The sequence below is a fragment of the Diceros bicornis genome, chromosome 5 (genome assembly GCF_020826845.1).
Source record: "Diceros bicornis minor isolate mBicDic1 chromosome 5, mDicBic1.mat.cur, whole genome shotgun sequence".
NCBI lineage: Eukaryota > Metazoa > Chordata > Mammalia > Perissodactyla > Rhinocerotidae > Diceros > Diceros bicornis.
Genome location: NC_080744.1, coordinates 11,018,360 through 11,034,746, shown reverse-complemented (window position 1 = coordinate 11,034,746; position 16,387 = coordinate 11,018,360). Strand labels below are relative to the sequence as shown.

At 41.9% G+C, this 16,387-nt stretch overlaps 1 protein-coding gene across 2 annotated transcripts in view; it reads right to left on the bottom strand.

The window, feature by feature from the left end:
• SEC23A (SEC23 homolog A, COPII coat complex component) overlaps nt 1-16,387 on the bottom strand; it is a 67,480-nt gene that overhangs the window by 51,043 nt on the left and 50 nt on the right. Inside the window, exons 1-2 of one of the 2 annotated variants that reach the window (XM_058540683.1) lie at nt 6,724-6,819; nt 1,058-1,299 (exon numbers count right to left, since the gene is read on the bottom strand). In XM_058540683.1, the coding sequence (XP_058396666.1) occupies nt 1,058-1,278 (221 nt within the window). In that variant the 5' untranslated portion in view covers nt 1,279-1,299; nt 6,724-6,819. Of the gene's footprint in view, nt 1-1,057; nt 1,300-6,723; nt 6,820-16,387 lie in introns of those variants that run through there. The other variant, XM_058540684.1, reaches the window with a different exon arrangement.

Genomic DNA, 16,387 nt, shown 5'->3' with positions numbered 1-16,387 from the left:
AGATAGCTAAGTTTCCTGCTTTCATGGAGCTTATATTCTAGAAGGGAAAGACAGACAACATAGAAGTAGATGCATAAACACAGAAGATACTTTCACATAGTGATAACAAAGATTAAAGAAAACAAAGCAGGATGTGAGAATGTGTTTTGGAGGGCTACTTTAAAGGAAGGTCTCCTTAAATAAACTGAAATATGACCTAAATGAAAAGGAACCAGTCACAAGAAAATCTGGGGACAGAGCAATCGAGGCAGAACATATAGTTACTGCACAAGTTCCAAGGTAGGAATAAGTTGGGTATATTCAAAGATCAGAAAGAGGGTAAGGTATAATGTAGATGAGAATAAGGAAAATGGATGATACAAGATGAAGGCAGAGATATTAGAGGCTAGCTCACATAGGGCTTCACAGATCTTAACAGGGGATTTACACTTTTCATTCCAAGTATAAGAAGCAGCTATTGGAGAACTTTAATTGTCTGATATCCATTTATAAAATCTAGCTTCTGGGTGGAGAATAGACTGATAAAGTTAAGAACAGAAACAGGGAGACCAGTTAGGAGGAGAATGAAACTGTCCAGGAAAAAGACCGCATATCTTGAAGTAGAGTGTACTCGCAGAGACTGAGTACAACAGACTGCAGTAATGCTCTGCAAGTAGAATTGACCAGATTTGCTAGCGGATTGGGTGGGGAGAGGGATTGGAAAGAGGAATAAAAGATGATTGAGATTCTGGCTTATGCAACAAGAAACCACATTTTTCAAACAGCATGCCACACAATTAGACTCTTCTAATGACACAATATGGGTTGATACGCAGCTAGCACCAGTATCTAGAGAATACTGATAGGATCTAATGGATTATTCAGGGACAATTTTACATTTGGTCTCTTATCAAGTCACTACAACTAGAATGATCTTAAAATCTTAAAGCTCTTTGGGTTTGACGACCCTAATTTGAAAAAGTAACAACAAAAATAAAGACATTTATATATAAACAAGAAAATAACTACATTTTTTAATCATATTGCCACCTTAGTTTTTTCCATATATTTTAATTACCATAAAGGATTCAAAACTGCCCGGCAAGTGGTCCTACTACACAGAACGGGCTCATATTGAATAGGTGGTAAATCAGGCCTCTCCTTCAGTGGTGTAAACAAGGCTGCTACCGGAACCACCATTCTTGTAGCTTCTAGTCGACTTGATGGCCAAACATTCCAACTAAATCGGACTCCATCTCGTTCTTCATTTTGTTGAATGAATTCCAAATAGGTTGTCATTGTACAGCTTGATATTTATTTCTGTAACAAAATTAAAAGCTATTTTCAAATTCTCTTAAGAAAATTCAAAATAAGTATGTTTTTCCCACTTTCAACAATATTAATCCATTAGAAATTGTGACCAAATGAAAATATTTATCTCAGAAAAAATATTAGCAAGCAACAATAACCTCATTTATAACAAAATAATGAATGACCCTACGAAACCCAATGCCTATTAGGCCCAAGAAGAGGTATTTTATCCTTTTTTATTCACTCTTGAAAAAACTATAGCAAAAATGATAAATAATAAAACAAGTGTCTTATTTATGTAAAAGTCTATAGGAAAGAAAGGCAAAAATGGAAAATCTAGATCTTATGTTTTCCATATCAGCCTTGCAAGTTACATTATTCTAATAAACAGATTATCAAAAGCATTAAATTCTAAAACTCATACAGTTTTCATTCCAGACAATGACAAGTTTTCACTAAAACTGCTAGAAGAGAATGTTTAACAGGGCATAACAAAAAGATTTTTCTAAAACTGGCTACTTCTGTTTTAGACAGCTAATTTTTTTATTGTGCATATAGAGGATATTTTGGCACAATAAATAAAATGCTTGATAAGTGGTGTTGCCTATGATTTATGCATCATTGAACCTCTTTTGCAGAAATTTAATTCAGATAACATTCTAATTCATGAGAGTATTTTAAACTCGAATTTGATATATATAATTTCAACATAATCATTTAAATTTACTACCAGGAGGAGGAGGACGCCGCTCTAGTTAGGGCCCTGTTTCAAGAGACAGCTCCATCTTGTTACTCGCTAATGCCTATCTAAGATGCCAGCTTTCCTACCTACCAACAGTTCTCTCTCCTGCTCTCAAACTGCAACCGTGGTTAGTGATGGAAGAAAACTGTAAAATTTAAAGGTCTGAGAGGACAAAGAGTTTCAAGTGCTATGTGGCAGGCCAAAAGATTTGTGGCAGAGATGAAGGACATCAAGAACTACAGAATTATGAAGGGAGAGTACCAAAAGAGCCAACATGGATGATGAAGTTGCTAAGAACGACGATGGAAAGAGGAAACGATAAAATGTAAGCGAGGGAAGGGAAGGTATTATTTGAAAAAACCATATTACATATAACAATAATTTTAATTTTGGAAAAACTTCCAAATAGATTTTGATCATATAAATTACATAAAATGAAGCTTAACAAATTTAAGTATCTTAAGCAGCTAAGAACTTTCTCTTCTTTAAAAGAAATAAGAATGTTATATGTCAATTACATCTCAATTTAAAAAATAAAAAAATAGGGTAGGCCCCGTGGCTTGGCAGTTAAGTGCGCACGCTCCGCTGCTGGCGGCCCAGGTTCCGATCCCGGCAGCGCACGGATGCACCGCACGGATGCACCGCTTCTCTGGCCATGCTAAGGCCTCGCGTTCCACATACAGCAACTAGAAGGATGTGCAGCTAGGGCATACAACTATCTACTGGGGCTTTGGCGGGGGAAATTAAATAAATAAATAAAATTATAAAAAATAAATAAAAGATAAAAAAATAAAAATGAAACACTACATCTCCTCCTATCAGAATCTCAGAGACAACTAGAGAATTTTATGCTAATCAAAAGCAATATGGATTTTTTTCAAAGATTGATAAAGGGTAAAGAGGAATCCTAAGATAACTAAATTTGTTTAGAAAAGATTATCTTGAAGATAAATATAGGAGACAGCTTTGAGAAGGATGGTAAGAGCTTTCAAGAAAAAGCGGCTGTTGAAAGACAACAGAGGGGAGTCAGAAGACACCAGCCTCAGTTTTAACCCAGGTGACAGTAAGAGGAGAAACAACCTCCTCTGGGAGAGAAATCCAGTTTTTAGCAAGAGCTTCTATGCTACAGATGTGAATATAAATCCTAAGACTATACAATCCCTTCCATTACTTCTACAGAAAATAAAGCAAATGAGGTTTTCTGTTTATTACTTTATTGCATCTATAATCTAAAATGCATCACCAAAAAGCATTAAAATACCAACTAAAATATTCCAGACCAACGAGTGTTGTTCATCTGAACCACAAAACACAAAAAAATGTTTCTAGTGACTATTTTCTCAATTCTCCAAGAATGGTACATAACTAGTACTTAGGTATTTGCCACACATTTTCTCAAAAATGGATGAAGTGAGCCTGTCACCTGGAAAACAACTGACAGTATTTGTCGCCAATGATAAAATTTAAGCTTTCAAGCAAATATTAAAATTTCTGAAAACTGACATCCACTACCACGAGCTTCACAGCTTCCGAATATGTAAAGGCTTTTCTGAAAAGATCAGTGGTGATTTTAATGTGATTTTTTAAAATATGGTATAATGAAATATGTCAACATTTAGAAGATACACATTATTTAGTGAAGCAATATCTCCCAAATGATCAATTCATGATGCTACAAAATCATGCATGGGTAAATGATCCATTCAAAATGCAGAATAGACCAATAGGTTTTAAGGCAACAGAGTACAAAAAGTTCACTTCTAAAGTTTCAGACTCCACACTGCAATTAACCCTTGATTTCTTAATTAAAACCGCTGAGTTTGGGTGTAGTATCAAAGAATATACACAATTACCTGAAAAACTTATTAAAATATCCCTCCTTTTTCCAACTGCATATCTCTGTGAGGTCAGATTTCCTCACACATTTCAACCAAAACAATGTATCACAATAGTCTGAATGCAGAAGTAGATATGAAAATCGACCTGTCTTCTATTAAGCCAGTTTTTTTTTTTTTGTATGCTCAATAATGTTTAAGAGTATAAAGGGGGGCTGGCCCAGTGGCATAGCGGTTAAGTTAGAGTGCTCCGCTTCGGTCGCCTAGGGTTCACAGGTTCAGATCCCGGGCACAGACCAACGCACCTCTCGTCAGGCCATGCTGTGGCAGTGTCCCATATAAAGTAGAGGAAGATGGGCACGGACGCTAGCCCAGGGCCAATCTTCCTCAGCAAAAAAGAGCAAGACTGGCAACAGACGTTAGCTCAGGGCTAATCTTCCTCACAAAAAAAGAAGAGCATAAACGGGTCCTGAGAACCACAGCCTTAGGACATTAGGGCTTAATTCAATCAGGGAACCTAGTAGAGAAAGGCTCTGTGAGACTAAGCATGAAGACATTTCCACACAGGCAATGGCCAGGTTTAAGTTTCTACAATAGGTAACAAGGCCACCAGTAACTCCATATCCTTGCGCTTTTTTTTTTTTTGCTGACAAAGATTAGCCCTGAACTAACACCTGTGCCAATCCTCCTCTATTTTGTATGTTGGTCACTGCCACAGCATGGCTGACAAGTGGTGTAGGTCTATGCCTGGGATCTAAACCCACGAACCAGGGCTGCTGAAGCAGAGCATGCAGAACTTAACCACTAGGCCACTGGGCCAGCCCCTCCACGAACTTACTTTTTATTAAGACATACTAAATATCACCTGAGTGATACTTGAGCACAATTCCCCTCCCCTTCCTCACTGTTTCCTCTCAATCTCTCTGCTCTAAGATGGGATTTGCTCACTAAATCACATCTATTTTATTTCAAAAATGTCCCACTTGTTTCTTCTTAACTGGTCCAATTACATGGCTATGCACAACACCTGTCCAACTTCCCTCGCCTTTCCAAAGTAGGAATTGCTCAATCTTAACATCACTACTTCTAGTACAAAATTTGCCACGCTTGGTCCCACATCCAACAATGGCATATCTGAAACAAAGTTCTTTTACAAGCTAGCTTTTTACAAAATGACATTATTTGATAAGCACTCTCCCCTAACATTATGTTTGCATAAAACCATAAAACCAAATAAATATGATTCAGACAAAGTATTAGGATGCAGACTTAACATACTAGTCATTACAGAAAAAAGAAAGCAGTACAAAACACAAAAGAGGGGCCAGCCACGTGGCTTAGCGGTTAAGTCTGCGGTCCGCTACTGGTGGCCCGGGTTTGGATCCCGGGCGCGCACCAGGGCACCGACGCACCACTTCTCCAGCCATGCTGAGGCAGCATCCCACATACGGCAACTAGAAGAATGTGCAACTACGACATACAACTATCTACTGGGGCTTTGGGGAAAAAAAGGAGGAGGAGGATTGGCAATAGATGTTAGCTCAGAGCCAGTCTTCCTCAGCAAAAAGAGGATTGGCATGGGTGTTAGCTCAGGGCTGATCTTCCTCACAAAAAAAAAAAACCCACAAAAGACCATTCTAAAGAAATGTCTTATTTTTCAGCACAAGTTATAATCAGTGGGAGTTACTTTAGTTAAATAATTTCTTACGGTATAAGAAGCAAAGCATTATGTCACTTTAACCAAGCATATCAAATACGTGCCCACAGCATTTTAAAAGGCTTTACCTATGATATGGTTTTTCAATATTCCCACTTTAGCCCTTTTATAGACACCTAAGGGAAAAACATTCTAAATTGCAAGGAAAATCTGAGTTCCTTCCAATCAGACCTATTTGTTAACAGACAGTTAAATGTGCCTCTCCTAATTTTCAGTCCCAGGATCCTCAATAAAGCGTCTTCCACTACTCCCCATGCCTCGGTTTATGATCTTGGACAAACAGCTTAACCTCTCTGATCCTCAATTTCTCATCAGTAAAACGAGGGGTTTGGGCTAGAAAACTACAAGGTTCCTTCTAACTAAAATTCTACAAGACAATTAAAAATGGTTGAACTTCCAAAATGATGTTAATTAGACTACCGGAGAAGGGAGAGAAGGAAGACTTAACATGCATTTATATTTAAATCTAAGACATTTTTTAACCGAGTTAATTTGGCTAGTTATCCACGGCTTTGAGGGGTGGAGGTTGAAGTTCACGTGAAAACGTGCACTCAACATACTCCAGTGAATTACACGTCGATTTACTATGACCTTTCCCATCAAAACGGGAAAACCCAGGGCCGAACGGGAGCAGGTAGGACTGGCCGGGCCTGAACACTAATCGCTCCGGGAGTCGGGGCCCACGGCGCTCGCTTTACCCGGCACTCTTCCCCCATCCCCTTAGCTCCCAAGGCCGAACTACAGGTGACGGCGTCGCCTCGGTTCAAAGTCTAGGGCACCTCACAGGCAAGGCATGAACCCAGGAGCCCGAGAGCCCGGGCGACGAGGGCCGCGCGGGGGAGGCAGGGCGCCCCAGAAGCGGCGCCGGGGGCGGCGAGACGCTCCAACCGCCGCTTTTCACCGACTCCCAGCGCCCGATCCGGGGAGCGGGGTCAGGGGCCGGGCGGGGCAGAGCGCGGTGGCTGAGCCTGACGGGCTCAGGGCTCACCGCTGCCCCGCCGGGCCCAGCCGCCGCCCCGGCGCGCCACGCCGCCCGCCGGCACCACCCGGAGACCCCGGCCCGCCCGCCGCCCCTACCCTGCCCGTCGCGCGCCCGCGGCTCCCGGGAGCCGAGAGGAGGCGGCCGAGGTCGTCCTCACCACAGTGCCCGCTACGAGATCCGCTCCTGTGGCTGCCTCCGCCCTGCAAGAGCAGCCCTCCCCGCCGAGCCGGAGCAGCCGTGGCACCGCAGTCAAGCCGCGCCCCACCCCCGGCCGCCGCGCAGGACGCCGCCCGGCCAACATGGCCGAGCCGCCCCTGCCACGTCAGGGGGCGGGGTGAGGGGCGGGGCCGGGGCGAGGGTTAGGGTTAGGGTTAGGGTTAGGGTTAGGGTTAGGGTTAGGGCAGGGGCAGGGCGGGGCGGGGCGGGGCGACCTGGCCTGCGAACTGAGGCGGGGGTGGGACCCTGGCGGAGCGGCCCGGGGCAGGGGGCGAGGGGAGAGAGGCGGAGAAGGAGGGGCCAGAGACGGGCAAGGAGGGGCCAGAGCCGGGAGCCGGGCGCCCCGGCCCGCGAACTGAGGGGAGGGTGGGACCCTGGCGGAGCGGCCCCCGGGTCAGGGGGCGAGGGGAGAGGCGGGGAAGGAGGGGCCGGGGCGGGGGCGGGGCGCCCGAGACTAACCCCGCAGAAGGACGGGGGAGGGGCCAGGGGCCCGGGCGGCGCTGGAGCGCGACGTGGGGGCAGCGGGGCGCAGCGTCGCCCCCTCTCCCCGAGCCGCGGCGGATCCTCGCTGCGGGCGACGGGGAGGGTGGGAGCTGCTTCTGCGGCTCCGCTCAGAGAGGAATGGAGGCGTCCTCGAGGACATGGTCTCCGTTCCTAGAACCACAAACCAAATCTCCCCTGAAAAATCAAAGTGAGAAGGCCGTTCTTTCACTTAGTGCAACAAGTACTTGCTAAACATCTACCATGTGCCAGGCACAGTAGCGATGCTGGTGTTATAACGAAGGCAAAGCAAGCCAAACCCCCTGGCCTGGAAGAATTTAGATATGATTTATGCAGTCATAGTCTACGTCTTTCCTCCTGCACTGCCTCCGCCACCCCTCCTAACCGCCCTCCAATCTTGGCTGACTGATGCGTTTTCTGCTTCTCTTTCAAGAAAAGAGCTGAGCAAAATGAGACAGAAACAAGATGTCAAGACAGTCGAGCTTGGCGGTCTCAGGCAACCCCATCCTTCAGTGGGCTTGCTCACGGAATTAATTAGTTATGACAACACCTAAAATCCTGCAAAGCTTAGTCCTATAGGCTTACAGAATTGGAAAAAAGATCAAATCCTTGTTCTTCAAAGCTTATGTTCATGCGAAATAACATGCGCGCCAAACATATATTTTTCTTTCTATAATGTGTATGCTAAGGTTGTTTGGTAAGATAGAAGAGGATGAGTTTGCTTGTCAAATTTTAATACAATCCTGAAGAAGAAATGAGAATTAAAAGCCAAAATTCAATGCAGGCCTGCAAATAAAGTGGGTCAGGGTGCCATCTTAATGAGGATCCCAGACTGAAAGCACAGCAAATAAAGAGCATGGACAATGGTATAAAGGTGGAATTAGAACATTCACAAAAAAGAAACAAGATCCAAGAATGAGTAGGGTAAAGATGTAAACAGACTGAAGAGATTGATCGCCCAGGTTCCTGGTCAGTGTAAGAGAGGAATTCAGACACTGACACAACGGCAACAGCAAGCAAGCAAAGATGTATTAGAGGAAAGGTCTGATACACTCCCAAGCGAGGAGAGGGCAGGCCAGAGAACGCATCTGCCCTGTGTCTTGGGTTAGCTTTCTTTTTGTCCGGGCTGTTTAGAAGGGAATTAGCATTATTTGGTTATCTGCCAACAATGGTTTTTCCTCCACCACAGGTCAGAAGGGGGAGTTCTTGACTTTTTAAGGGAATCTCCAGAACTGTCATGGCAGTCATCCCCAGAGGAAGGTGAGCTAATGCATACAGAATTCATGTGTAAATTAAAGGAAGGTCAATGTCCTCTAGAGGTATATAGCAGAAGGCTTTGTATGCATTGTTTGTGCACTTGTTATCTTTATCTTCGCGGTTGAAGGTCTCAGACTCCGGTGGCGGTGGCCGGCGCCAGGTGGGTCTTAGTTCCCCTTTATATCTTGTAGGATGCCTGCAAGATGCTTCTTTGATGTAGTAAGTTCTCCAGCTGTGATTCCCGCCCCCCTCACGCCTGGATGCCAGTAAGATGCTCCATTGATGCAGCAAGGTCTCCAGCTATGATCCCCCACTCATGTCTACCTAGCTACCAATCTCAAATAGACACACATGAGAGGATCCGTGGGTATGCTAGAATTCAGTGAGGAATAAACCAAAGTATAGCACCTTTCGTAATTTCATGGTCCCCAGAAAGGTATCTTTGCCATTCAGCTCAGTGAAGTGTAAGTCGTCATAATTTCTTTCTTTTTGGCTGAACAAACACTTTTATTCCCTATTACAATGAAATAAATGTTAGGATGGGTAATTCATTTATATCTGTCTTTATGTACTTCAAGGTGAATGACTTTAAGAATTTAACCCTCAGATATATCATCAGGATCTACTGGACCCAACTTTAGTTCTCTGGGGTTTTCTTTTTTTGGAGTTCTATTTGTAAGGCTTGATATCTCATGTCTTTTATTCTTTTGTCTTCCAAAGAACAAAGAGAAAATTTATTTTTTTAAAAAAGAATAAAACTTTTTCTATTTGTAATTGCCATATGGGTCCATTGGACTCTTGTAAATCTAGGATACATCATGGGATCCTAGTGATCTTATTTTTCCTATATCTTGACAGATTCTGCTGCTTCATCATCCATGGAATTATTTCATCACTCATCAATTATTCCAAACTATGCTTAAAAAAAGACTACAAAAGGGGCCGGCCCAGTGGCGTAGTGGTCAAGTTTGGACTCTCTGCTTCAGCAGCCTGGGGTTCACAGGTTCAGATCCCAGGTGCAGACCTACACACCGCTTATCAAGCCATGCTGTGGCAGGTGTCCCACATATAAAGTAGAGGAAGGATGTTAGCTCGGGTCCAATCTTCCTCAGCAAAAAGAGGAGGATTGGCAACAGATGTTAGCTCAGGGCTAATCTTCCTCACCAAAAAAAAAAGACTATTTTAGTCTTAAGAAAATGGAAGAATGATGGAATTACCTAAGATCATACAATAGTGAAATGTCATCACTACTGCATCATTCTTCAGTTTTATTTTTGCAGTGCCCAAGTACTACAGCATCTTTCAAGATCTTTGTACTATGCTTTTAGTTTTCATTGAATATGGTTGAGAATTCAGAAATCAGAAGATGAATGCAGCAAGACAGAGAACGACATGCCAGACCCTAAGAATGCTGGTGAAATCTTACACTATGAATCTTTTTTTTTTTTAATTTTATTTATTTATTTTTTCCCCCAAAGCCCCAGTAGATAGTTGTACATCATAGTTTCACATCCTTCTAGTTGCTGTATGTGGGACATGGCCTCAGCATGGCCGGACAAGTGATGCATCGCTGCGCGCCCAGGATCCGAACCCGGGCGCCAGCAGCAGAGCGTGCGCACTTAACCGCTAAGCCATGGGGCCGGCCCAACACTATGAATCTTTAGTGGACCATCTCCTAGATGAATTTCTCAAACTCAAGAATCAATGACTTAACAATATATTTCTAAGGACAAAAAGGAAATATGGTATTCTCATCTAGTTATTCATTCAAAAGGAATAACTTCAACACAATATTTTGCAACAAGAATCTGGGCGATCTCATTTTGCTAAGAGCACATATTACAGTATTTCATCTTTTATGATGTTTTATATGGATAAATGTACTTGATATGATTCTTAAGTGCACAAATACTAATGGCAGTTGTGTATACCAAGATGATAGGAAAGAAACAGATAATCTAGAAATTAAAATTTCTTTGGGTTGATCATTTATAAAACTAAAAATACAAATGTTTTGCAATCAGGCAGCAAGAAGATGGCTATCCTCTCTTCAACAAAACTATGACCCTTTAAAGGTTTCAAAAAATTCATCAAGTCTTGTATTTTGATGATGCAAGTGCAAGAAGATCCAGAAGGAACAATGAGCTAGGGTGCAGTAGTGATGTATTTGAAATCTGCAATCGCTGTTTACAAGATGGGAATGTTCCAGACTCACGCATGACAGGTAATGAGCAGGTAAGTGCATTCAGAGGACAGTGCCCGTTTTGGATATATCTTCAAAACCAGGAAAATATGGAATAAAGATTTGGGTTTGCTACAAACCCACCTTGTGCAGGTCCTGGCACAAAATGACTGTCCCCTAAATATTCGTGAATGAGCATGAAAACCTAAACAATTATAAAATATCATCATCATCATCATCATCATCTTTAAACTGTAAAAATATAAAATCTGACATAAGCCCCCCCCAAAAGTCTTTTTTAAAAGCAAATACTCCTAAGATCATTACTTCCTCAAACTGGCATTTTTCAAAATGCCAGAGAATATTAAAAAGACAGAGAGAGAGACAGAGAGGTTATATTTATGGTCAAATAAAGTCAGGAAACAACAGTTAAATTATGTGAAATAGGTCTCTTGACTTGTCAGGGGTTTTAATATGCTAATATTCATTATGAATCTTTAAGAGTGGGATCTAAGTATATTTCCCAAAGATATTGACCTTGGAGCTTTTTTTCCAAGGACTATCTGCAGGCAGGTATTCTAAACACCGATGACCTTGTCTTCAGTCATTAATTACCTTGAATATTAGTTAATGTGTAAGAGCCAGTACTTTCCTTCCTACTTCTGAACCCACAGATGTTTCTACACTGGAGATTCCAGTACTACACAGTTGGTGAGGTATGATAATGCAAATTTCCTGGAATTTTATATGGTCACCACCAGATGGCTTCCACCTCTGCTTTTTCTTGTTGGTTTAATTCTTTCTCTAGGATAAATGAAGCACGTGCAATTTTTTCTAACATGGATTCTCTTCCATTTGTTCAGATGGTGATATTATAAGGCAGTGGCCAACTATTTTTGCAGTACTCACTAGAAAAAAGCAATACTCAGATTCTTCTAACTTTGCATTTTCAGCATCAATAGTGTGTCAAGTCCATATATACAGGAAAATATGTCTGGTGTTCTAGTCTGCACACAAATGACTACATTCATATTAGATATAATAATAATAAATAAGGCTAATTAATAAACCACACATGAGAGTTATGGAATTCTAAATTCAAATAGACCTTAGTGATCATTTAGTCCAATTCCTGTACATAACAAATGACTATGAGGATAAGAGAGGTTAAGTAGCATATCCAAGGTAAGGGTGCTGACAACACTGAGTTTTCATTTCATACCTGTCTTTTCCCCTTTAAATGCTGACATGACTTGGCATTATAATTTCTAGCCCTTGTTCAAATAGCAAGTGTTTGTATTCCACAGAGTAACCCCTCAGGAGTATACTCCAATACCACTTCATTCTGTCACTCCGACCAACTCCAGAATCATTACTAAGAGTTCATGCAATCCAACCCAACAAATGAAATCCTTTGAGCTGCTCTTAAACCATTTATAGTGGCCCAAAGAAACAAAACACGGTGATCTACTGACAGGTTTTTTTTTCTTTTTATCTAATGTTTATTTGATTTGTAAAGAACATAAGAATTATTAAAACCTATATGGTGAAGAAGAGAACTCCTACTTTAAAAGGAAGGAGCTAGATTTGTATATTTACTTTAACAGAGGTGTAAAGTTTTGGTTGGGGTTGTGTTCTATGATGAAACTAGACCTTGCCTGGACTCTCTGACATCAAGCCAGCTCTCTAGTCCTCTGTGGATCTGGACCCAGAACTTGAGGACAGCATTCTTAGAGAGGTGAAGACGGCTCGTGCCCAGAGGGCGTGTACTAAGACACGGATCTCCTTGCATCTGTCCTCACTTCCTCTCTCTAATCCATGACCAGCAGCTCACAAAGGCTCTTATTTAGCTACTTATCTTAACTGAGCTGCATCTGGTGGATCACAGTGATGCAGAGCAATGGCTCGTAAGTCTGACAACCCAGGAAAGAATCTCGACTCCATCCACTTCCTAGTTATGTGAACTAGGCGTGTTACGTAACTTTTTCTGAGCCACAATTTCATCTGAAAACAAAAATAACAATAATACCTACCACTTAAGATAACAATATATTGTGATGATTAAATGAGATAATCGATACAAAACAGCCCTAAGAAAGAGAAAAGCAGCCTCTTCACCCTGAAGGATCAAGACAAAATTAAGACCACTCTGTAATCGTGTCTGAAGTCAGACAAAATCAAGACAGTTGTGAGGGGAGGGCAAAAGTGGTAACAAGGTGATGGATGTACGGATGTACGGTGATAGACAGCAACTAGACTTTTAGTGGGGAATAAGATGTAGTCTACACAGAAGACGAAATATGATGTACACCTGAAATTTATACAATGTTATACATCAGTGTTACCTCAAAAAAAAAAATCAAGAAGATTGTCCAGTGAAGCCTCTCATCACTTACTGTGATTGTATAAGCAAGAGTTTAAACCTGGTGATCAGTGCCTCCCCCTGCTCCATTACCCTCATGGAAGGGCGTGCTGGTTGAGGGTCAGGTGGAGCAGGACAAATGTGGGGGTCATCTCACTGTTGAGGGAGCCCCGAACAAGAGGCTCCTGCAGATTTATCAAACCAGGTGCGTGGGGGGTGGGGGGGGAGCAGAGCGGCACTAGGAGTGGAGAAGTCCTGGGTACTGAGTTAGAGTGGGAAAGTTTCCTGGAAAGGAGACCTCCAAATGGAGACCCCTGGGCTAGGAATGCAGCTGTGCATAACAGCATGGCCGGCCAGGGGGCCTGAGTCCTTGACTGCAAGTTCCTTCAGAGACTGCAACGCACTGGCTGGGTGCACCAAGTCTAACGTGGGGAGGACAGTTTTCCCCTGTGAAGCCTGCCGGGTAAAGTCTTTGTAATTACTTTTGGTCGGGCCTGAAAAACCACAAATAGATTTTTAACCAGGAGCTGGACTCTTCAGAATTATCCCTGTTTCCTGACAGCAAAGCGCCACTGTCCCCAAATCACCTAACAAAGCCCAAATCCTACAATATATAAGTTAGTTCTAACCCCATCTTACTGAGACATTGCCTGGTTTCAGTAACCACGTGACTACAGGAGTATTCTGGTGGTCTCTGGTTGAAGGGCATTGACAGCCCCCAGCACACAGTAGGAAGATACTCCGTAAATATTAACTATATACAGCTACATTTCTCACAACCCTGTCCAGCACCATTCACTCCCTACCTTCTATGCATTAGCCACACTGACCTCCTTCCAATTTTTCCACCATGACCTACTTCCTCCAGCAATAAGGCCTTGAACAAACTCTTCCCTTTACCTGCTGAGACTGAATATACAAACAGACAATGGCCAGACCATACACATAAAAAAAGGACTCTGACCCACAATCTGCAGCAATCACCCCAGGAAACCAACCTATTATTCTACAGTAACCAGGCTGGCAACAATCCAAGAAGCCAAACAATAACCCCTGTAATGACTGTCCCAAAATAGCCAGAACTTCATTAATAATTGACAGCTTTCCTAATTTTTTTCCCCTGCTTCCAATTTAGAACCAACCAGAGAAAGCAAAACATGCACCCCCTAACCAATTTCATAGGATGTCCCACTTCTAGGCAGAATAGGGTTTCAGGGCATACCACCCCAAAATATGCCACTTTGGAACACTAATTATTTTGAGTTAAAGGCACTTGAAAAACAGCAGATGCAAGAAAGCTGCTCTGATCTTTTTTCTTCTTGAAAAGAAGAGATAAAACTCTCATGTGAAAGGCGCCCTCTCTAAACCAGGAGAAAGGAAGACCTTCTTATCACCTGACATGGGGAGTTAAGGCCAAGATACATCTGTACAAACAAACCTTGTTAAAGTAACCTTTATCTTCCCATTTACTTTTCCACAATTATCTGCCCTAGCCCAAATTCCTTCGTCTTGTCACAATTTACTATTTTCACAATTTACTATTTTTTGTCCAACCTAGTATGTAAACTTTGGGCGCCAATCTCTTTGGGTCTTGATTTTTCTTGTCAAGGTTCCCATGTACATGTAAAAAATACTAAATAAAATTTGTATCCTTTTCTCCTGTTAATCGGTCTTAGGTCAGTTTAATTCTTAGGCCCAACCAGAGACCCTAAGAGAGTAGAGGAGAAATTTTACCTCCCCTACAGTAGGCCACCTACAGCTTTCTCATGCTAACAGCCTCCCCTTTTTTCCAGTATAAGCTTTCCTACTTCTCTGCCTGCCTTTGAGTCTTTGCCAAAATGCAAGTAGTGGAGGCTGACTCCCTTCTTATAGCCAACTCTGAATAAATAGTATTTGCTTGTTCTCATTTGGTCAGTCTTCATTTATCTCCACACTGCAAGGCTCTTCCCCTCCCTTGAAATGTTCCTTAATAGAACTTATCACAGTTAACCTTTAAAATTCATCTGTGTCACCGTTTGGTTAACATCTCTCTGTCCACTGGACTGTAAGCACCACAAGAAAAGCAGCTCACCACTGTCACTCCCAATGCCTGCCCACCACAGTGCCTGGCACGTAACAGAAAACCGATAAATAACAACTGGATGACTAAATTCATTAAAGTTTAACGGCATAAAGAGGCAAGTGAAATTTTAGATTGTGGCCAAGGAAAAAAGAACTGAGAAAGTAGGATAAGACAGAAGAAATTCTAGTGTAGTAGATCTTAAAGAATAGGGAGGGAAAGGATAAAATGGATAGGCTAAGCTTTGTTTCTCACTTGAAATGCTTCTTAAAATGTCCACTTCAGGGCCCCACAACCAATCAACAGAATCAGAAACTCTGGAGGAGAGAGTTACAGGACCCCAGAGTCTCTATTTTAAATAATTTCCTCCAGATAATTCTTATACACACTAACATTTGAGAATAACTGAGCTGCTTAAGGGGATATAAATCACAGGGACAACTTTTGCATTTAGCTCTGTAAGGTTGACAACAGAAGCCACCATCATCAATAAACAGCTGTTGAGTGTTCTGTTCTCACAACGCTCATATAACTCCAACAGCCAACCACCAATGTAAGAAATACTGAAATACAAAAATCTCTCCCTTATAAGCTGAGAAGTGACTGCAAATCCTTGAAAATGGGGCACCAGAGGGAGTTGAGTACCTTAGGAATAGTCTTCCTGGGAGGAGGTTAGATGAAATGGTATTTATAGTTTTAGAAGTTCAGCTTTCCAAAAATTAAGCTTTTTTTTTTCAGAATAACTTCATCAACAAAATAAACTTATTCTCAGCTGTCCCATATCTCACTGAAACATTAAAAAAAACTTAGTGCAATTTCCAATTTATAACCATATTAAAAATCTGCTCCAAAACTCACTACTAATTCTTTTGTCTGATTAGTTTGAAGTAGCAGAAAACAACCTTTATAAATTTTTAATTTACCTTCCTCTCCCCTGAATGAATTCATTCTTGTGTATCTAAAATTTTAGAACCATTTCAGAATCATTCGTGTACTTTATTACTCACCTCTTCTTTTGGAGAATAATCTATTATTCTTTCCTGGACAACCTTTGTTCCATTCTGCTAGTCCTCTCCTTTCTTCCTTCATCCATGCGTAGTTCTGCCACATACTTATACATAAAGTCCGGTGTTAAGCATTGTTCCATTGGTGGTTGGTCTACTAGGTAATCACCTGTTCTTTTCTCCAGAAAAATGGGGAGAAATTGCTAATAAGGGAAAATATATATATATATATATTTGTAA